At 39.8% G+C, this 23,764-nt stretch overlaps 1 protein-coding gene across 4 annotated transcripts in view; it reads left to right on the top strand.

Annotated features, from left to right (window-relative positions):
- The window catches only part of MCTP2 (multiple C2 and transmembrane domain containing 2), a 125,372-nt gene that overhangs the window by 74,425 nt on the left and 27,183 nt on the right, over positions 1 to 23,764 (top strand). For all 4 annotated transcript variants that reach the window (XM_071441274.1, XM_071441271.1, XM_071441275.1 and 1 more), the window contains 3 exons: positions 2,795 to 2,896; positions 3,815 to 3,889; positions 4,660 to 4,779. In XM_071441274.1, the coding sequence (XP_071297375.1) occupies positions 2,795 to 2,896; positions 3,815 to 3,889; positions 4,660 to 4,779 (297 nt within the window). The remainder of the gene's footprint in view (positions 1 to 2,794; positions 2,897 to 3,814; positions 3,890 to 4,659; positions 4,780 to 23,764) is intronic.

The following is a 23,764-nucleotide window of genomic DNA, read 5'->3' as shown; positions in this document are numbered from 1 at the left end:
GAACAGAATCTGAACTGTGCCCCAAGAACAGGATGCAATGAAAATGAGGAGTATTTAAGGCTCTTTTTGCATGTTTTCTTGTGGGCACAGTTGAGCCATGCCACCAGTGTGATCTCCATGCAGTCATGGGTCTTAGAGTTACCCTGTACCTTTTGTTGAACCACATTGCCCTAGCACAGTGCCAAAACTGTAAGGGAGTCTTTTCTTGACTTTTTTCAGTTTTTTTTCTTCCTTTTTATCCAAATGAAAATGCAGTGGAGACAGGCCATTTCATAGGCTGCCATTCTTCTCTTGTGCTTCTTTCCCTCTGAAGAAAGTCTGAAGCTAAAATATCTGTAGGAGTGTTTAGACCTAGGCTGCGTTATACTTGCACATCCTTTTTCCAGACAGTTGGAACACTTAGAATTAAATATGCCAAATAAATCTGACTCTAAAACCTTATTTGCACTGCATTACTTCCTGCCCTGTTCAATTTAAGAATAGCAGCAGCAATAATAATGACACCATTCAAGAAGTTTCCCAAGCAACCCCTATTTACAAACACAGAGGTGGAAATTATTTGTTGCTGATTTAAAACTTACTGTTTGAAAACACCTGCAAACACACCCAAAATGTTTGATCCAGCTCTTAAAATGAAGAGTCTTTTTCCCAAAGCATTTTTTTTTTGAGTGCAGAGCACCACAGTATCAGGCTCAAACACTCAGAAACATTTCTTTTCCTTTTTTCTATCAATTTAGCTCTGTGTCACATTTCTTTTCCTTGTGGGTTATGCTCTTGAAAGATGTAAGAAAGAAATATATCCCAAAGAATATAAAGAGGCTTTCCCACTAGCTCTTGCTTCTGGTGTAACTGGCTGAAATGTGATGAGAAATAGATGTACCTGAAATACAGGGAAATTCAGCTCCAAAATGAATAGCCATGGACAGTCCAGAATTAGGGTATTGTGATATATACTGGACATCTGCATTTCTGCAGACACACTGAGAATAAAGCACATTCTATCCTTTCACAGCAGAATCCATGAATCAAAGCTCAGGCTAAACCTGTTGATGCTTGCACCAAGGACCTCAAACCAAATCCTTCTGTCTCAGTATTCCTGCCACCAGTAAAACCCCTTTATCCTTTAATTTGTAAAATGTAACAAAATCACTATTTTCCAAACAAAATTTTGTTTTCATTCAGTAAATTCAATTCTGTTTTGCCTTTTTTTTGAAGGGGGGAAAAGCAAACTGGTGAGAGAGCAGAAACCTTTATGATGGGTTGACAATGCTGCATGTGGCAGTTGGCCTGAGGACCTTCTGATGCCAGTCCATTTGGCCCTAGAAAAGGGTTTAATCACTTTGGCAGCTCTTCTGCTTTGAGGCTGCAGGACTGCAAAATGTTTTTTTACCTGCCCCTTTCCTGCAGCATCCTTTGCTGCCAGCTCCAGCACTGTCTGTGCTCTCTTGTGGTGAAAGCAGAGGTGCTTTGCGATCAGTTTAGCGTTATTGTTTTTATTTATTAGTATTAAATGAATTCCACATAGGTCTCTGTAACTGTAGAGCTTTGGGTGAGAAAATAGGAAATTGCTGGAGTTCTTGGCTGTACACCACTGAGGATGCACAGTTGGTCCTTGTGAGATCCCTCTTCCCTTTCAACCCTTGGGCAGAAATCCCATTTACCATTTGACAAGCTGTTTTGGTATAGAAAGGGTGGAGCAGCATTGGGAAAGAAAGTGACCTTTCCCTTGTCTTGTGAAATCACTTTATTCCTATTACACCTTTTTTTTTCCTTACTCATTTCTACCATGGTTTATAGGAGTGCCTCTTCTAAATGCCAGAGCAGCAATAGCCATTTTAAATATGGTTGCAATTTCATGCCCCCAAATTTCCTCCGTTATCTTTAATCTTTGATCATTACAGTCCCTCAATATAGCTTTTTGGTAAGCTGCAGTTTTTTATGTTACTGCTGTTTAGAATTAACTGGTCTGCTTCCTAAAAAGCCAAATGTTTAATCAATACATATCCCACTGTGTGTAATAAATACATTTCTGCCATCATTTTTGAAGAGAGAATGCTTTTGCTTTGAGCCAAATAGTTTACAAAATGGCAAGGAAGGTATTTTGTTTTTGGGCTGGTTGTTTTTTTTTGTTTAATAGATACTTAATTAGATAGGGCCAACGGGTTGATCAGAGCAGAGAAGTGGTATTGAAATTCAGGGGTGGGGTGGGGGGAGAAGTCTTTTACATGAATTAGTTAATTTTGAACATTTGTTACATTAGCATTTGCTCCACTTCAGCCTGTTCATTTCTTTGGATTGCATTTGTTTGCTGGGTAATAATTTGATAACGTTGCAATAAACTAAGCATTAAGAAGTGGTTTCATGTACTGGAGTGTGCAATAGGTAGGTAAAGTTGTTGTTTGTGGCTCTTTTCCTAAACTTTGGAAGAAAAATCCCATTTTAAACTTGTAATAACAGAGGCTGATTACTTCCCATCAACTCACTGGCTTCCAGGGCAGAATTTTCAGACTGGTTATTGCGTGCAATGCTCTACTATAAAGTACAAGGTCTGAAAATTAAAGTTGGACCGTAAGAGATTTAATCTGCAATTTTATAGGTCTCTAATCCAACAGTTGTTTTGTATTTCAGGCTCTGAGTATATTATCAGGGTTTGGGAGAAGTTTTTATTTTTTTATTCTTTTGTGCTTGAGTTATGAATATTTATTTATTTGTTTGCAGTGTCTTTAAATTATATTGAGGATTACAGCCAGGAAAATATTGATGCTTTTTCTCCCCTCCCCACCCCAAACTATAGATTAGAAACGGTAAACAAAGTTGTTACACACTGAAGAATAAAGACTTGGAACGTGCTTCAAAAGGAGTAATTTACTTGGAGCTGGATGTCCTATTTAATCCTGTAAGTTGAAGTATTTTTGCTTATCACTGGTGTAAGAAAAGTGCAAATCTGCAAGGACGAGGGTGGGGGTGATGCTTTTAAAACCAGGAGCCAAGCCAGAAAAGTCCTGTCCCCATTGCATCTGGTGGTGGAGGGATGTTTGATGCTGTGGGTGAAGAAGATTTGGGCTCTCAGAGCTGTGGCCCCTCCAGGTGAATGGGACAGAGAAGGGGCATTCCTGGAGGGATAAATAACTACAAGCACCTTAGGAAGGAGGTGCTGATTGCTGCAGCCATGACTTCTATTGCAACAGCCAAAAAAGGGCTTCAGGTTCACTTTATTATACATTACTTTTAATACCTAGTTCTTCCCTAAAAAGCTGACCCAGGATGTTCTCTTCCCAGGGTGTTGACAGGAAAATTAATGAGGCATGGACACAGTGCTTAGTTTTTAGGTGGCTGAGTCAGTCTCAATCCTTTATGCCCTCCAGTCTTATACTGAGTTTAACTCCTATTTATTAAGGGCATCGTGGGCTGTGCCACCACTCTGCTCCTGCTCAAGTGAGTCCAGCCTCACCCAATTTAACTTGTCTGCATTTTCCTCAGCATGGAATCATAGAATGGTTTGGTTTCCAAGGGAGCCTAAAGCCCACCCTGCCATGGGCAGGGGCACTTTCTCCTACACAGATTAGTCTGAATCCTGTCCACCTGAATGTTTCCAGGGATGAGGCATCCACCATCTCTGGCCAACCTGAGCCAGTGCCTCACCATCCTCATTTTATGCAAATATGTATTAAAAGCAACTCCTATGTCACACAGAGTCTGGAAAGATTGAGAGATGCTGAAATTCCTGATCTTCCTGAGCAGTGCTGGTGCTATGAAAATGAAATAATCCTTTTAATACTACATGGTCTTATTTTTATTAATTTTTTCTTTCTAGATAAAAGCAAGTATTAGAACATTCAAGCCCCGAGAAAAGCGCTTTACTGAAGAGAACCGCAAATTTTCTAAAAAGGTGAAAATTGGGTCTGGGCTAAGCTTTTGCATCTGTAAGATTTGAATTGCTGTAGCACAATTGCAAGAACAAAACCTATTTATGCATAAAATGCTGAACACATGTAAATTCAATGTATTTCTGTATATATTAAAAGGTTTGTTTGTGTTAACATGAAATTGCTTTCTGATCTGGCTTGCATCAGTAGTTCTGCTTTGTGCTTCAGAGTGGGGAAAATGATAGCTGTGGATTTTGCACACTTCGCAGCACTTAAAGCTCAATGAGAGCCTTATTCCCTTCTTTGTGAAGAAAGGCTAAATTCCTTATGTAGAAAATCCATAGGATTTAAGAACAATGGCCATTATTCTTTTTAAAATTGAAAGGCCTTATAATAAGTCTAAAAATCGCTATTTATTTCTATGGAAAAGTCCAAAACATGTAGAATAGAGCAGCAGACTACATTCTCTCTGTCCCTTTCCCTGAGACATTGATGTATTTTAAGAATTGAATGACGATAAAGGTAGGTTTGTATAACTGTTTTATTTAGTTTTGGCATCAGTTTGTGCCTTTTTTTTTTTCTTTTTTTTGTAAGTGATGAGGAAAATCTGGAAGGTTTGGGTGTAATCAGAAAGCAGACAGGAGCTGGCGAATGTGTCTGAAATAGAGGCTTTATTTGTAATATGTGCCCTGGCATGCGTTTGTAGCCTAAATTATCCCTTTTTCTGAAGCAATATTAGTGTGTTTGATTAAACTCCTCTTCTCCTCCCCTCCTCCCACTCAATATTTATCAGATCTTATCAAGAAATGTTGATCGCGTGAAAAAAATCACCATGGCAATATGGAATACAATACAATTCCTTTGGAGCTGCTTTCTCTGGGAGTCCACGGTGAAGAGCCTGATAGCATTTGTGGTAAGTGGATTTCTTCTTTTATTGCATGGGGCTGAGTGATCCAGGATCTGGAGTGTTCCTGTGCCTTCCTCCCCATCAGTGTTCCCGTGCCTTCCTCCCTTTCTTGTTGGCTGTTGTTGCTGTTTTGTGGCTGCAGGGCAGCTTGGGCTACACTGGGCCTGGTGGGGATGGGATGAGACCTTGAGGAGCAGCCTTTCCTGGCTGGGAGCAGAGATATTCACCTCCTGCACCGAGCTCTGGGGATGCCCATGTCCCTGGTGGGTGATGCCGCCATGCACAGGCTGTAACTGTGTGGCAACTCTGGAATTTTGAATTATTTTTAATTTGAAACATGGCAGCTGGGGGATAGGAAAGGCAGGAGGTGGTGACCAAGAGGGTGATGTAGGGTGATGCTTTTGATCTCAGTGGTTCAGTGAGTTGATGGGTTTTGTGCCTTCCATCTTCCATGGCAGTGAGGCATCATTTCCCTGCAGGTTATCAATTCCTGCTCTGCCTGTGTTGGCATTGCCTGTTGCAAATTTATTCTCCTGACTATGTCTCCTGACATTTTCTTTCAAACAATGTAATAATACATTATTTGAAAGAAAAAAAACTAGGAGAAGGCTGGTCAGTGAGTTCTACTCTACTCTGCAAACCAAAAGCCAACTTCTCCACCTGCCTATCCTGCTTTTCATCTCTCTCCTTTTTCCTCTTGGTAGTAAACACCCCATTTGCAGTTTTCTCATAATCCACTCAAGCACAAAAAGATTTTGCCTGCTCTTTATTCTGCGGTGTGACATTTTCTTCATGCTTGAAATGTTTGGCATGTCATTAAAGGTTGCAAAAATCATTTTGTGGTGGTCCAGCATGCAGAAAGAAAGTTTTTGAGTTTATTGTTTATTAAGCAATACAACATCCACATCGCTAAGATTTTCTCCTGTGTTTACTGTCTGTGAATTGTAACATACTTAAAAGATTTTTTTAAGGAAAACTTCAGTGTATTTGTCACAGATGGGTAAAGTAGACCAGTCCTGATTGAAAGAAGCTTCAGAATAAGGACAGAGGAGCTGTCTTCACTCTGTAGGTCAGAGGGATGGCTCACACAGATGAGTGGGTAGGATGAAGAGGGTCTCTTCTCTCTAATTTTTTGTCTTGTGTTTCTTGAAGTTCATTCAGAAGATATATATATATATATATAATATTTAGTTAATGGCTGGAGAGCAGAGTGGTTGGTACCTCACTGAAGTAAGAGTGGCTGTGCAAAGGTGTTCTGTGATTGTGTCCAAGGGGATCAGATGGTTGTTCATTCTGGGGCTGGAAGGAGAGGGTAAAATCCCAGTGTCCATGTCCTGCCATCACTGTACAGCAGGAATCTAAGCACATATTTAAAAGGATTGCTCTTTTTCACCAAAGTGCTTGCGAAGTTACAGCTGTCAAGTTCAGTTTTCCAAACCTAGGAAAAGTTTGGAAGGGGTGGAGAGGCAGAAAAGTAAGAAGGTGGGAAAATGGGTCTACAGAAAAAGGAATTTATTCCCAGTGAAAAAGAGTTATGAGCAGGTTACAAGTTACAGGTTGATAGCATCTTTACTGGATACCATAATACTCATGGTTTCCTGAAAGGAAGTGGGTAATGGGAAAGGAATAAAAATACTCAACTCTAAGAATAATTACCACAGGCTTCTTCTACAACCCAAAATTTAAGTCTATCTGATTTTTCTCACATGGAGATAATTCAGCTCTGGCACTAAAAATGAAATGCTAATTATATATCTCTCTCTCTCTCTCACTATTTCCAGCATGAGTGTTCATAGTATTGAAAATACGCACACAGCACAGTAGGTGCAGCATCCCTCCCTGCCCAGTCTGTGAGGAAAATCCACTCCTCTTGTGCTGGTGTTTAAAAGATGAGGTGAGGAGGATGCACAAAGCTTCTCTACCCATTTTTCAGCTGAGTTCATGAAACCCTTTATTGGTAGTTTTGATGCTAGTTAGGCCCTCAAAATAGAAAATGTGGTTTTTAAAAATTATTTTACCTTACAGATGATGTCCCTCAGGCCCCTGGCAATTACCATTTTGATCTGGTATTTCCCTTGGTTTCCCTCTACAGGGTTTCCCTTCTTCCAAGGGGGAATGAAGTGAGGGAGGAGGAGGAGGAGGAGGACAAGCAGGCAGTGTAATCATGAGAGCCTTGTTTTCTTCAGCAATCAGACAAAACCCACTGCCAGCCAGATAAAATATTTGTGAGGTTGTCAGAGGACAGCAATAGCCAAGGACATGGAATCTTTCACCTTCCTTTTTCAGTCTTCCCTCCCCATTAGTGAGACAGCTCGTGTGTGTGACAAGGACATCAGCTGCTTTTGGGGGTGTAAGAGAAAAAGAGGGGCAGGTGAAGGGGGAGGAAACAGAGGACAGCACAGGCAGGACACAAGTGAATGAGAAAAATGCTCTCACTCTGTTTCCTCATTTATAAGATTCATCATCCCAGGCTAAATTTCTTTATTAGGATGTAATGGTGAGAGGAGACAGTCCAAGAACATGTGAGTAGATGAATTTTTTTGTGCTATAAAAATGTAATCACATTTTTCATCAGCGTTCTGTGCTTTTAATCTGATGATTTTTCATCTGAGTTAATTGTATAGGCACAGAGGACACTGGGCTCTGCTGAAGCACATGTAAAATCAGATTTTTTTCAAGCTTAGAGGTTTAGGAAAGAGGGTTGAAAGGGAGGTGAGATGAAGAGTAAATTTTCACTTTTGGTGATGTTTGCCCTGTGCATAAAGGGTTTGGTGGAAATGGTGTTACACAACCAGAGAAAACATCCTGGGTCAGAGGAAAGGGTCACACACAGGATTTCATGGGTTCTTCAGAGTTTACCTCTCCTCACTGGTCTGGTGTGAAAAGTGGCCACACATAGTTGTATCTGCCTGGGAATATCAGGAATATTCCCCCATGTGAAAAATGTTGCCTGTAGAGTTGACAGTTTTCATATTCCAAGTGAAACCTCTAATTACTTTGTGTATTCTTCTCCATCAGTTCACGGTTTGGGGGGATTTGTAGATTTCTAAGACCAAAAAGACCTTCAAACTTCTCTTTCTGTTTAATCCTGGTATGGTTATCTCTGTATTGAACCCAGTGTGTTGTGTTTTGATTGAAACATACCTCACAAAAAGGTCTTTATTTTGAAGTGAAAGACACATAGTACAGTATACATAGTTTAGTATGGTCCTTCTCGTGTGCCTGACACACTCCATATCCTGCCTTGGACAATTTTCTACCAGTTTGCTGTCTCAATGTTGTAGTTTTAGCCTGGTCCTCTTCACTCCTTCCTCACCACCCTTTTCTCCATTGAGATATCACTTCCACACAGCATTATTGGTGTCCAAAAACTGGAGTTGTGTCCTGTAATGTGCCTGGGGGAATGTCTGCTCACAACTCAGCTTTTATGTCTGATTATAACCTGTTTGTTTTTCCCACTCATGCATACAAAAACTTGTCTTCTTACCTTCCTGTTGTGCATTTAAACCAAATTTTTGAGCCTTCCTTCTGTATGCAAACACTCCCTGCCTGCTCTGCTCCCCCTTTGCTGGTTGTGGAGGTGAAGTCTGTAATAACCAAATCATTCTTACTGTATTATATGTATTTCTAAAATATTTAAAAGTTAATTTTAGTCACAATGATTTTCATGAGGAATTATGCATCATTGCACATTGTGCTTGTGATTTTATACAACATAATTACACCTTCTATTGACACTTTTCTCTGCATTAATGGTAATTATGCCATTTAATGAAATTACAGTAATTGCATTAAAAAAATATAAGCTGCTGCAAATTAAAAGAATATATTGACTGGAATTTTTACTATCACATATATATATATATATTTAAAATTTGTATGATAGTTGCAAGAGACGCTGACAGGATCAGGCAAACGATGGGAAAGCAGCCACCAGAGCACCTCTGGTGTGGCTGGCAGTGCTGCTCTGGATTCCTTCAGGGTCCCTGCACACTCACCCATGCCAGAATCCTTCATTTGCACTGGCAGCATTTCCCACTCCATCAAGCTCAGGATTCTTGCTGATCCAGGCTGCTGCCCGGGTGGGGACAGGTGGGAGTGATGTTTCCAGCTCAGCCCTTGCTGGCAGCAGGGGCCAGCCAGACAAGGGATGCAGCAGGCACAGGCAGCATTTATTTATTTTGCAGTGACATTGCACTGTGTCTACTAATTATTTTATGATGGTTTAGTACTGGGAGGAGTGTGTGGTGATGCAGCATAATGTGTTGGAAATGTGGGGCTTCTGGTCAAGCTCCCTGCAGCTATTTAATGGTGGGCAGCTGGGAAAAGGACAGGCATGGGGTCATTTTGGAGCACTTTGGGCTTCCCAGAAATCTGGGTGATGCAAGAGTATGGGAGCAGAGCCCAAATGTAAACTTTTGTGCTCCTTGCTGCAGAGGTGGGATTTTCTCACTGCTCTCCACGGAGATCTCCAAAGCTCTTTAAACCCAGAGGGAGCTTGGGGATGGCTGGTTTTGGGCACTGGCCCCTTGGGCTGGGGGAGCTTGGGAGGTTTAGCAGCCCCAGGGCTGGCTGGGTGAGGCTGCAGGGCTGTGCACTGTTCTGCTGGTTTGCTTCAGGTCTGGGGCAGTGACAGAGAGAGAGGACAGAGCCTGTGAACTTCTGGGCATCTCTGCTGAGTGTGTGATGGAGCACTCTGCCACTTCAGCTCCTGATACAGCAGCTGGATCTGAGCCCAGCTAAACTCATCTCAGAGAGAAGATACCAATCATCTTATTAGACATGAACAATTTTTGATCCCTGTTGAGCTGGGCTATATTTATAGTGATGAACTGCAGGCAAAAGGCCATTGGCTTGTTGACAGTGTCCTCTAAAATTGCTAATTGCTTATCAGTAAGAGGGAAATGTTCTTTATCCCCTCAGGAAAGATATTTGTTAACTCAAAATCTGAGCCTTCTGGAGTTTACTTGGGGTAAATCTCTCATTCTGTATGTGGACAAGTGTCTCCTGCATGTTATGGTTTGGCTTTCCCAAGCAAAGCACAAAATGTTCCAGCCCTGTTTGTACTGAGCATAATTCAACCCTGGAGATGACAACAATATATGGGTAAAACATCCAATTTAACTCCTGCATTGTTTTGCAACACAGTGATTTATTTTATTGTATTTTTTCCTTGATGGGAGGGGGCTTATAGATCAATAAGAGGAAATTCTTGGGATGAAAGTTTCACAGGCAACATGAGAAATCTGTGGAGAAGGGAGACCAGTAGCAGCTATGGAATAAGATAGAGACTTGAGTCACCAAACCCCTCTTGCACCTCTGGCCAACCAAGCAGAGGAGAGAGGTTTAATTTAACTGAGTATTTTCCAGTAGGTGGTAATAACTCACTCTTCTACAGGGTGGGGAAGCAAGATGTGCTCTCACATGAGCTCCCCTAAAATATTTCTTATTTTCCCTGTGGATTGTCTGCTAATTTTGAGCAAGCAGTTCCCCGATACAAAACACAAACCACCCTGCCTTGACTACATGTGTAACTGATGAGAAGGGTGCAGTCTTTTTTCTCCCCCCCCTTTTTTTTTCATCCTCACAGCTGAAGATGAAATACAAATCATTGTTCCCAAACTATTCGGGAACAGCATTAAAGTAATGGTAGATTAAAATGTCTCCACATTAAAAAGCTAAATAAAATGAATAGATGTAATCCTAAAGAGAGAAGAATGAGTATTCTTCAAACACTGAATAGGGAACTTGGAAGAAGAAAAAACTTAAAAAAGAAGGAAAAAAGTATTAATGCAAAAGAGATGGTCTTTACATCCGCTTTACTGTAGAGCTTTTGCTAAGGGCTGTTCTCAGCTCATTTGCAGCTTGTGTTTTGCTGCAGTTTTAAAGAGGCAGTCGGCAAAGGAAGGAAGGAAGGCAGTTTCTATTTAAGTAGGGGAGCTGTAAAATATCCCTGCTACAGAAATTCGTTCATGTTCAGGCTAGAGCTGGTGCTGGAGGAGCAGCAAGAGGCAGGTTTCAGGAATTTCACCTAGTAAGTAATTCTTCAGAGCCCCCAACATTTCTTCCCCTTTTCCCCTCTGCCAATCCCGGGCAAAGGCACATCTTTAAAATCGTTGTCTCCAGCTCTGGTGGAAAGGCTGGAGTGGAGAGGTGTGTTTGTATTTCAGGCTGTTATATGCCAATAGAAGTGTTTTCCTAATGAAGGAGGAAACCTTTCCATCCTGCTTCCCCCTGGCTGCTCGTGGCTGTGCCTGTGCAAACGCAGCGGTGCTGGAGCAAAGCTGTCAGGGGCACGGTACCTGACACGAGTGGCTGCTCAGATGGGAAACAGGCTTCTCCAGACAATTACAGGGCATGGTTTCATCCTCTCCCCCTGCAATTTTTACATTTCCACTATTATTCTTCCGTGGTTGCGGGGGAATACAATTTAAGCTCGAGATCCCAGACTTTGCTTTGCTGCAGCAGTTAAAATTCCTGGAATAGCAACAGTGATATTGACGATGCTGAGAGACACACAGCAAAGTAAACACATGTTATTTCCAGCTCTTTCAAAAATGCAAGAACAAACAAGGACAAAGTTAATAGGGAAATAACCACTTTGAGCCTTGACAACACAATAAACAAGATTTGAAAAGCAGAGTTTGAAGCTTTAGAGTCGGGGTGAGATGGAGCTGAGCAGAGACCAGTACAGATATCCCTTTTAACTTTGAAAAAGATGGATGGCCTTACGTTTCCAGCTCAGAAGTTTTGGGGATTTGCTTCTTACCAGTGAAATGTTCCAAAATAAAAATAAAAGCAAAACTATGTTTTGCATCTGAGGAGTCATTTCCTCTGCGTGTGCTTAACAAGGCATTTACCCTATATAGGAATTCCATTGATTTTGGGTTGGGGATCTTCCTCTTAAATTATGCTGTGCTGATATTTTTGAGGCTTTCTGTGTCATGTACTCAAAACTTGAATGCATCACATCGAAATGATTCCCTCAGCCCTGGTAATGAGAGAGACCTGAATCACTGCCTCTTCCTCTTTAATTGCATTTTGTTGGGTTTAATTGATGATAAAGCCTTTTAATACCTTGGCTGTGTGTGTTCAACTCTGTGGTCCAAGTATTTGGGTAAAAGAACGGTCCTGATGTAGGATAAGCCTCTGTGCAGCTGGTCAGCAGGAATGTGTATGCAGGCATCCAGTTGAGAATTAAGGCAGGGAGAAAGAAATTCAGCTTTGTTATAGTATGTGGATTTATCCCTGGAAGGTGCTGGTGCTAAGATAGCTGAATAGATAGATACCTGTGTCTGTCAGTCTCCCAAGCCAGGCTGGAAATGTAGTTTTCATCTCTTTGGCTATTTAATGGCAGCCCACAAAGCCAAGGTCAAATGTGCGAACATTTTATATAATTAAAAAAAAAAAAAAAAAGGCAAATGAAAAAGGGCTCTTTCTAGCAAAAACCTGAACTAAAGGCATCCAAAAATCCTCCTTCCTCCCTTTGTGCTCAAGTTGCAACCTGTTGGAGAACTCTGCTCAGTGCTTGCATTTCCAGCTAATTTGATATCGCCTTTTTTTTTTCTTTTTCTTTTTTTTTTTCTTTTTCTTTTTTTTTTTTTTTTTTTTGTGGTTGAAGCTTTGTCATTTGTTTCGAAGCTGTCATTTTTATTAGTCTCCCTGGCTGATCTTTTTGGGCTCTCGTCAGGTGGTGTGTGTTCTCCATTGTCTGCCTGCTCTTGGCAAGCTGTAGGTCCTTTTATTGCCATATGACGTGGGCGTGCTTGCAGCAGTAGCCTGTAATTATACCCACCACAGGTGACAGTTACAAGAGAGTTTGGTAATAATTTTAGCTGCCTGATCTGATGTTTATGAAGAGCAAACCCTCTTTGTGGTCTGGCTGGAGTTTGCTATACTGTGTTGTACTTTCACTGTTTGATTTATGAAGCCCTTTTATTTTTTTTTAATTTTATTTTTTATTTTTCCTTCATATATAACACCTTTTGTCTTTTAAATTCATGAAGTTTTGCAAAAGGTTTTGTTGATCTTATGCTATTTTGTACTTTTCCTATTTATTTTTGCATGCCTTGTATTTATTTTGCTTTGCTCAGCACAGTAAAATAATACTCTTGCCTGTTGCTGGGTTTATTTGTATATTTAACACTGCTGAACTCCTGTATCTAACACTCCTGCCTCACTAGCAGATATTCTGTGTTCTCCCAACTGTGAGAGTAATCACGCATTAGCATTTAATTATTTAATTTTTTTTTAACCTTTGATTATTATTTAACTGTTTTAGAAAAAGTGAAACTCTCTCTCCAGCAAGGCAGCACTGGTTCCTTTACTCCCAACAAAATTGCAAAGTTTGGATTGTGTCAAAGGTGAATTTAGCTCATGATTTTTATGGTTATCTTACAAAGGTGAATTTAGCTCATGATTTTTATGGTTATCTTACAAACCTCCATTCTGACTTTAGGAATTTGCCGCAAAAAAATTGGACGAGGCTGACATGCCCACTACCTGAAAGCTGTTTTCCTCTTGTGCTGTATTTATTTTTGCAGTCTTAAATGAAACTCTCTTTAGAGGAACTAAAATTCTCTCTTTAGAGAGACTTCAGATTAAAACTCGTGGTCATCTTCTGAATTTTTGATTTTTATCACAAGATTCTGACTTGTAATTCTTCTGAATTGAGTGGCAGGTTGAAAACCAAGAGAAATTTATCTGCAATAATTTGCCACTTTATCTGATCCTAAAGAGATGATTTTCTATGTCAGGATTCAGTAATTTTCATTTTCCCCAATTTGCCTGGTGCTTTTTCTGAAAGTTCACTTTATTCACAGACTAGAAATTGCATAAACAAAGATGAAATTAGTATTCTGAGTTGAATGAATGTTGCATCTGTGTGAGACTCATTAAACAGGAGTGTGAGACAGAAGCTACTTACCCACCACTATTGGAAATACCAGAATTTGAGAAGCTTATTTTGTAAAATTCCCAAAGTTGGCATAGCTTTAGACTCTGCAAGCTGTATGGGAAAAACATAAGGCTCAGCCCAAACAAACAAACAAAAAAGGCAGGAAACCCATGGCATGTAGGATGAAAAAGGTATATATAAGGAAGTGAAAATTCCATTAAAATTAAAAATTCTTCTACTTAGTGTTCTCTTTTTTCCCCCCAGAGCCACAGGTGTATTGATTTTCTTTCAGTCAGCATCTGCTTGGGTTTGTTTCATTATTCACATTACTTTGACCTGACACCTCTTAGAAAGTACTTTAAAGCACTCAGTTTTACAGGAAAATTGTAGACATTGACTATTATTGCCCATCTCGTTGGTGGAACACCCCTTTCAGTGGGTTTTTCTTTTTTCTTTTCCTTTTAGTTTTAAAAAGGTAGATTTTCTTTTTAACACAAATGTAAGCTTAGAGCAACACTGCTTTCCCCTGAAGCGTAGGGGAAGTTTTGATTCTTCCAAAATGAAGGAATAAGTAGAGACACATCAGTAGGTGGATTAAATCACTGCAACTCCATTAGCTTCAGCAAACCTGTGCTATTTAACATCAGTTTAAAAAAATCTGCATCCTCGTTTTGGGCAAAAATGCTGTGTGAATAGAATGATCAGGTTTTCTGAGAGGAGGAAAAGCCTGTAGATGGCGATGGACCCTCAGGAATGAGCCAGCTCTGGCATTCAGGCTTTTGTCAGATTTTTCTGGCAGGTTTTCTTTTTCTTGCTTGAACTATTTTATTTTTAATTTAATTCACCCTTTCTCTCAGTGCTAATGTAACACTAGTTGCAGAAATCGTGACAACTGGAAGAAATTTCCTATTTGAAGGTAATGCAACATTTGGTTTTATGATGGAGACAGATACACCTTGAGGGATTTCTCTTAAGGTGTTTGCTTGTCGGGTTTTTTTTTTCTTTTTTTCTTTTAAATAAGAAAGAGTTGGATCCTTTACAAGTTCTGAAATAAAAAGAGATTAGTAGAGAAGCTGCAGAACAAATACACTTTTTTTAAAAGCTTGTTCTCATTTAGCTTTACTTTTCTTTATTAGCAACTAAGATGTGCTTTAACTTTGAGGTAATTCTTAAGTAACCAGAAAGTTCTTGGGTTGTTTGAGGATAGCAGTAATAGTAAAAATACCTTAAATCAGGGTACGTCCCTTACATTTATTTATTTTTTTTTTAATATTCAGTTGAAAATAAATGTGGAGCAGTGGGATGACTGCAAAATCCCAGAAATCTGATTAAAAAAAAAAATCTTTGCTATTAATTATGTATAAATTTGACTGCTTCCACAGTAAAGGTTTGCCCAGCTACCAATAACATCAATAGAGTTTTGATCTCTTCCCCCACAACTTCATGAAAATTAAATCTCTTATTCTTAATTGTGGCATCCACTCTGTAGTCAAGCTTAGCAGGTTTCTTTTGGTGTTTATCTGTGTGTTTTCTTTTTTCTTTTTTAACTGTAATGCTGTGATTTTGAGAAGTGTTAATAAATATGTAAAACATGTAGTGTTTTGTGCCAGTCTAATATGCTGATTTATTTTACCTTTAGCATTACCCATGTAAAGTCAGCATGTTTACTGAGAGATGAGTGCCAAAGGTGAGCAAAAGTCTTCACTAAAGCAGCCTTTAACTACTTTGCTTGCTCAGGTTCAGAACTTTCTACTTTTGTTTTGGGAGAAGTCGCTGTCTTCTGTACTTCCCTTCAGCTTTCATCTTTTAATGGAAGAGAAGAGCAGCACATCTCTGTATCAAAGCCAATTGTCAGCTTTCATTAGATGCATTCTATTGTTTGTTCAGATTAGAAATAACTGCATTACACTTTGACTTTGAAGGCTTGCTTGTTTTTAAATATACTGGGTATATGTGACCTTTTTGTCATTTGTGATGCACTTGGCTTGGCAAATTTGAGATACCCCTTTCAGCAGCAGCCAAACCTTTTTGTAATGCAGGTACTCCACAAAAAGGCACTTTTTGTGGGTCTACAAAAGTAAAATAAAACCCTGCTGCTAATGAAAAGCATTAATAGCCTCATCTAAATATTTTTTAGCCATAAGGGTGCCTCAAATGCATTGCATGGGGGGGAGAACTCCAAGTGCTTAGGGAGAGTGCAGCACCCATTTTTTAGCAGTGGGTGGGAATCCAGTGAGCTGCTTTTATCCTCCCATTATGTATTGGCCATAGGAGATGTGGCTTCTGTCAGAACATGATGGCAAGACAGCCTAATTCCATTAAAAATTTTGCACTAAGCAAATTTTCTTAAAATGTTTAGAATATTAAATGGGAAATGCATAATTGATACAGAGATATTAGCTTTTTTTTTTTTTTTTTTAACTGAACATGCCCATCAGGAATGAGATGATGACTTGTTCCAGCAGTTAAGAAAACTTCCCCAGATACTTCCATGTACACATTTGGGAAAATTATTTGCAATGATATATTTCAATTTCCTTAATAAACTAGACCTGTCTTCCTAATTCCCTTTCCCTTAAGTCCCTCTGCAGGGGTTAAGAAATGAAGTATTTTGAAATTATTATCAGATAACTGTTTCTATGAATAAAAAACTAATCTAAGCTTTTTTTTTTTTTTCAAAAAATAGATTTATATTCCAAAGCTGGGAAATAAACAGTGGCAGTAGAAAGGAAATATGAGATTAATAAAAATGAAGACATTTTGCAGAGCTACTCTGGATGGTTTTAATCTTGTTTTCTTTCTTTTTCTTTTTTTTTTTTTTTCTCCTTCTTCTGGGAAGTAGTACTTCTGCAGCAGCGTGCCTTGCAATGAAAGCCACTCCTGCTTTTATTTTTTGAAAGTTGTGTGAATACTGGCAGAGCCAGTGGTCCTTTAGTGCCCGGTGAATGCTGTCTCACACAGGGATACCTACAGTAAGACACACAGAGTGGGATGAGATCAAATGCTCTGGTTAAAAAGCCTTAGGGAAGCATTATGTGTCTGAGGCCTGATCTATTGTCTGGGAGGTCGGAGAGTGTTAATGCACTCTGCAAAGATTAAACTCCCTCTCTAATTGCTGCAACACTTCCTTAAAGGATTTAAACAGTCAGGCAAGGTGATGCTCCTTGTCAATTTTTGTCTTCTGACAGCTGTTGAAGTTTATCTGTCTTTCCATGGAGACCACTAGATCATGCAAACCCAGCAGTGGCAAAAGCACAGACCCCAAATCAGGACTGAGAGCAATGAGTGCTGCTATTTAGAGCTATTCCAGCCTTTAAATACTCTAAGTCCTGAGACCAGGGTTGCTCCTACATTGCCATGCCACTTTTGGTTATAGGAGTTCCTGAAGTGCCAAAAAAAGTTTAATTGCTGAATTTGATGAAAAGTCACCCTTTTAATTGGGAAGTGCTCATGTTATGGTCTCCATCCCTTATTGCTGGGCTGGTGCTTCCCCAGCACATCTCTGTGGGACTGAGTCTGGCACAGGTTTTTTATCCCAGAGCAGTACCACAGCTCAGCTACTCTGGGGCACTCTGCTATTTACTCCCAAAATTTTCCTTTCCCTCACTAAGTCTGATTAGCATTTGGGTTCTCTTAGTCCATAAAACCTGAAACAAAAATGCGCTCAGAAAGCTGGGAAAGCTCAAGGCAGGAAAGTTTTTCTGCTTCTGAACCAGAATGTCCACACTGACAAGTACCTGTCAGTGTGGTAAAAAAAAACAGTGCCACTGGTTTTTTGAAGCAAAGGAGAAATTTGCCCAGTGGATCAGAACCACTTAGAAGAACCAATTTATTATTTGGCAGTCCAGTTATTTAAAATAGGTTTCATTTGCAAAGGATGCTGCTTTTGCTTGGAAAGCACTTCAAGGGCAAGGGATGGCAAAAAAGGTAAATATTACTGAGAGAGGAGAAGGACTGCTCCACCCCAGGAGAACTTGGGAGATTTAATATTTCTGCAACAAGGCCGTGGTATCCTCCCGTTCACAGTAGGGCAACATTACTGTAGCAGGAGTGGAATTTGACCCATCTTTTTCCAAATGCCTGTTCCTGTTTCACAGACAGATGTGAGTGTGTCCTGTTTCACTGCAGCTCACACAACATGACAGGTCCTGCAGACCAGAGAGCCATCCTGTAGTTATTTTTTCTGGTGGATCAGAAGCTTTTCAATTTTGATAGTGTCTGTGTTTTTTCTAGTCTTGCAGCATCTAAATGTGTTGGTGTATCAAATCCATTTTACACATAAATGTATAAATATGACCTATATAAATATACATATATTCAATGCCTCTTTTCTAGACTCTGAGCAGATGAGTAATACAGCTGTTCAAAGGAGAAAAAATTTTTTTTTCTTTCTTTCTTTTTTTTTTTTTTAAAGCCCTCTTGGCTCTGAATCGGAAATTGAGGAGCAGAATTCATCAAGTGTATTCTGATCGTTCTCAGATGGGTAGTTCCTCCTTCCCTTCCTGCATAGCATGTTCCTTTGCACTGTTGCTATATTACATGAAATGTTTCATCTGTATATAAAAATTAAAAATTCAAACAAAAATCTGGCCCACATGAAGAACAGGCCCTTTGGGCATATGGTTCATTATGCATATTCGTTTAATTACTAAAACACTTGGGATGTCTCTACTGCCCTTGCTTTCAACTTGTAAAGTTGGATCTGTTCTGCAGCACAGAATATGTTGAACAGGCATGTGTCATAAAGGACTTCAGTTTTCTCCTACTTCAAACTCTATGTAATGTTCTTGGCTGAATCGTTAGAATTTACTGATTATTAGTTCAATCCACTGCATCAAAACAGCATTTTGGGATCTCTTTGCTCTTAACACCTTCTCTAACCCCAAAAAAGCAAGTTTTACAGTGGTTCAGAGTTGTGTTTAGTGTTGAAGTAATGTGAGACTCAGGATTTAGATTTCAGGCACATTCCCTCAAAGCACCTAAAGCTGCATGTTGAAGCTGTATAACTTTTATTAGCTAGGAAGGGATTGCTGTGATAGTGTGACTTTAATTGATTTTCAGGGCAAACAGGTGGTGATGGTTTAGGCATCCCCCAGTCTCCTGCCATTCCTAATTTGGAGTTGCACATATAATAGCTTTATTAAAATAAACAATCTCCTGGCTTCAGTTTTACCTGAACAGCTGCCTGAAATTGCGGGAGTCTTGCAATTTTTAATTTTTTTTTTTTTTTCTTAAGATTATTCTGTGTTTTGGGTAGCAAAATGCTACAGGTCTGCTGGTGGAAAATCTCTATTACATAGTCATGCTGTCAATATACAGGGGGTGTTTTTGTGTGTCACTGCTGTTAGCTTACAATGGTAACATATCCAGGGTATAATTACAGTGAGCCTCAGTCAGCTCCATGCGTTTGTTCTGTAATGCAGCAATTTTGTCACACTGCAGATTATGAACCTGCTGGAATTGTTTAAGTGTTGTGTAATCACACTGTTCCTGGTGTCCTGGGTGTGTGTCAGGTGTGGGGAGGGCTGGGGTTATGAACTGCATTTCTCCTCTTCACTGTGGGAAATCTATCCCAGGCAGATAAAGAGATTTTCTGGGCTCTGGCATGGGGATGTGTTGGGGAATCCCAGGTACAGCTTAAGGACAGAGGATAAATAATCTGGAATTCTTTGCCTGTAAGGATATAATCTCACTGCTTTATATGTGCTTTAGAGGTGCTCTTAGATTTCTGGGTTTGTGGTCTTCGTTTACCGGTTTGGGATTTTTAAAAATTACTGTCTTGTTCCTTTGCTCTGTTTCAGTCTGGAAATGTTTTTTTTAGGACTGGAGGTTTTGGAATAGAGATTACCAGGGAGTTTTGCACCAGTGGTGCTACAATCATCTATCCCTCATTCGTCTGGGTTTACTGCCAGGTTCTACAAACCTGGTTTTTGATTTTTTCTTTTTCCCCCCTGTGCCATAGCTGGAGATGCCAGGGAAGTAACCTTATGTGTGATTCTCACTGAACACAGTCTAATTTAACATGTTCTTTATTAGAGAGCTCTTTTTCCTTTACCCATTCAGCTCTAATTTACATTATGAACGTGAAGGAGGAGTCATTAAAGTAGTTTAAACATAATCATTTAAGACTCCCATTTGTTACCAACTGGAACCCAGTTGAGAGCCCAAATTTAAGAGCACTTCCACCACCACTCCTTCCACTGTGAACAATTACGTCACCATCTGTCCCTTGTTGCTAATGTTTCCCAAAATGTTAACAAATACATCTCCAAATAAGTGGACATTTATCAGCTCAGCTAATGATAATTTTTTTTCATGACCCTTTTAAGGTAGTCACCTTATCCAGAATAAATAAAATTTGCCTACTTTTTGCGTTCTTTTAAACAGCACAAATATTTTTTCTGGTGCTTTTTGGAAGAATTATTTACTATAAGATCAGGCTTTTAACTTGCATAATGCCTGTCTTCCCTGCAAATAGATTATAACTTTGTGTAAGAGAATAATTCCAGAGCTGTGATCCTACTGATAATCAAACCAAAACATGAGAATTAAAAATGACCATTTAATTTATCTATGATATAAAACAACAGATTTTTTTTTTCTCTTGCATGTCACCCCCTCTTTATTTTGGGATCTTCTCTGGTCACCTTACTCTGTGATAGTAACCCCTTTAGAAATAGTATGCAGATTTATTCCCCTGGTTTATCCCCAGAGGATTACCCCAAAACATAGAAAATGGTTGTAATATTATTTTTCTTTTTTTTTTTCTTTTTTCTGATTTTAAGCTTTACTGCTTGAGGGTCTTAACTGTATTTTACTTGGCACAGGAAATGTAAAATACGTTAGATAAAAGCATGAGGGAAAAATTAGACCAGTCAGCATGTTGGCAAACAGCTATTTCTTCAGTGTCTGCCGCCTAAAAGGATTTGAAATCTTTTACTCTAAAACTGTTGTACGTACATAAATATAGAACCCAAAACTCCTGTTGGAGCTGATTTTGGTTTAACCTCTTCTAGGGATTAGGGATAAAGTAGGAACCACAAGAAAATTGGACAGGGGCGCCCACTAGACTCGTGGGTGTTGGCTTTGAGGGTTAAATGCCCGTGTTTTAGAGGACAGAGGTGACACCCCCAGGCATGTGCCCCTTCAAGTTGGAAATTATCATCCACACTGACCAATGTGCCAGGTATTTGTCAAATAGCTGGAATGCAATATAGGAATCTTAAATTACACACAGACTTTACAAGTGATAAATTCAGTGAAATAAATTTAGACTGAGTGTCTCTTCCCTGACCTCCTCATTACAGAAATATATCCATGGATCTTGATTCCACTTTTCTAGGCTGGGTAACCTCATTAATGTAACAAAAATAATCAGAATGAAAGAAAACCGTCCCTTTTTAATTAGCTTAGTTTTTGTTTTGTTGTTATCTCTTTCTGATTCCAGGCATTGTTATGAGTAGGGGATAAATCCATTGAACGTGTTAATGACAACAGTAATTCAGGCTCAGAGTGGGGACATTTTGTAAGTGTTTGCAGTCTTGAGAGTAGCATCCCAACCTTCCCTGATGGAGTTTCCGACGGCAGTGTCCCAAGAGGATGGTGGAGAACAGATTGCAATATTGTCAGCTCTTCTGATTTCTCTGCGACTTTTGCAGAACATGCTTCTTCTTAAAGCATCATTTCTTAAGAGTCCTGTGATTGCACATGAATCACAGCTTTCATTTAAAACACAAATGAGTCTCTACTTCCTACCAGCAGCAGAGAAAATGAGATCCCCCTGAAGAGTCTAAATCAGGCAATGACAAAAAAGGCCCTAACACATATTGACTTAAACAGTATGAGTTTTTTCACATGTTTTTGGGGCTATTTTTGTTGGTTTTGCATCCCTTTTTTTTTTTTTGTTGGGAGTGGGGAACATTGTTGTTTTTTTTTTTTCTTTTGCTTTTGAATATTTTGTAAAATTTGTGACCATGCTGACCAGAGTTCCCATCCTCCTCCACAGGCTTTATTCTTTTGCTCCTTTTTCTTGTTGAATCCTCACATGTGATGTAAATTTTCAAGCACTAGTTGGCTACTTCCCAACAAGTTGGGCCCCCCTTTTCCTCCTTCAGCTCATCCTGGGCTATTCACTCGGCAAGATGCAGTTGGGAAAAGAAGAGCTGGGATGTGGATATGGGAGCAGGACATGGCTTTGTGTCATTTAGCCTATGCACACAATTGGGTTGGGCAACCATGGCCTGTTGTTTGTTATCCAAGGCATTACCTGAGGAAAAAAAAAAACATTAGCTTTATGCACATGGTAAAACAAATTGTGCAAACATATCCTTTATTTCTACTTCTTGGTTCTGTGCAGTCACACGTTAGACAGAGGTTTTTTGGGGCACAGTTTGATTCTTTGGTTTTGCTTTTGGGATGTTGAAGTGGATTTTTTGTGCCTTTGGTTTTGAATTCCAGTCGTGCTCACACTTACTTCAAAGAGCTTTTTGCCTTCTGGTACACCCTCAAAAAAATTAGTAAGTTGTATGCTGGTGTGTGGAGCAATGCAGAGATGATTTGTAATGTGGCATAAATATTTAAAGCCCTCCATTCCTTCAGGTCATTTTTGATTTTGGTCGTTGCCGTTCAATACAGCGCACGTTCCGCGCCGCCGTTGAGATGCTCCCCGTTCTTCTGCCGGGGACACAAAAAACAAATTGAATCTAAAGTAAATAGGTTTCTTCTGCCAGTGCTGGTTTATTTAAGTGTAATTTCTCTTCCTGCCACGTTCTCCAGCACAGCATTGCAATGAGGGAGTGACTCTGCTCAGAACTGACCCTCCTTGAGCTCCAGATTCGCGGCTGTGAAGTGCAGTAAGAGCACGCTGTGAGGTGAGGGAGCATCAGGTGAATGTGGGAAGGAGAGTATCAGTCAAAATGACTCTGGAATGCATCTTTGGAAGAGGATCTTTAGTGGGAAATACATGCTATGTGGTTTCCTCAACCTTTTTTTTGCTGTATGAAGATAATTTCCATTTTTTATGAAGCATTGAGATGGAGCTGTATGAAGATAATTTACTTTTTTTTTCATAACTCCCTTTTTTTAATACTCTCACTATTCTATGCAATGCCAGCCCAAGAGCACAAGCCTGATTGCTGCACTCCAGTCAGGCTGGGCCCTCACCAGGCACCCTGATTTTTGTCAGTGGAGGCTCAGCACTGCTGTGTTCCTGCATCCACAGTGCCCATATCTGGAAGAGATGTCTCCATATGCACAGCTATATATGCACATATGCACAAATGTACTGCTCTCTGTGAGTGTGTTCATTCTCTCCTCTGCTCTTGTGCTCTCCCTGTCTAAGGGCAGGAATAAGTATCTGTCAGAAATAATTTGTTGTCGACAGGCTTATTGCCTCCAAGGGATTCGAGTGCCCTTTTGGGGAGCCAGTATCTTATGTCATTGGCTAATATCCTGTATTTTGTTTGGAGCAGAGGGACTGAAAGCCTAGAAACCCCCCAAAAAACTGAGAATTCGCCCCTGAATATTTATTCTCAAAAATTGCTCCTTTTTTATGGAGTTCATTTGTGCGTTCATGGCAACTTGAAAGTGTGTAGCCCAGAAATAAGTTAAAAATACAGAATTCCTCTCCCCTGTAAATAAAGGGGAGCATGTCTTTCTCTTTCAAATCAAATTCACTGATCTGGTTTAGTGTAGCTTAGTTCAAAACCAAACTTGGACGTTCACAGCAGTATCAGCCCAAGTTTTTCCCGTGCCTTCACAAGTTACACAGAACGTGTTTATAAATCGCGAGGAAACTTTTGATGAAGCTGTTAGAAGTTTAGAGTTCAGTTAAATTGTGGGTTTTGAAACTTGGAGTTTCAAACAATATTTTTCACAGCTCTGCTGATGAGGCATTTCATTACCATTGGAGCCTGCACTGACCAAGAAAATAACTTTATACCATAGGTTCCTCGCATGCATTTAATCTCCTTTCACTTTTATTTCTTCCATCTGATGGAATGTATCACTCTCCTCCCATCACTGGTGCTGTCCAAGAGTTATTCTGTCACACAACACAGCATCCCTCACTGCACCATAAAGGCTTGCCAGGTCAAA

This window comes from Agelaius tricolor, unplaced genomic scaffold (genome assembly GCF_023055355.1).
Source record: "Agelaius tricolor isolate 1412-34295 unplaced genomic scaffold, bAgeTri1.0.p SCAF_16, whole genome shotgun sequence".
NCBI classification, from domain to species: domain Eukaryota; kingdom Metazoa; phylum Chordata; class Aves; order Passeriformes; family Icteridae; genus Agelaius; species Agelaius tricolor.
Note: the sequence above shows the minus strand (reverse complement) of the source record. Positions and strands in the feature narration are given on the sequence as shown.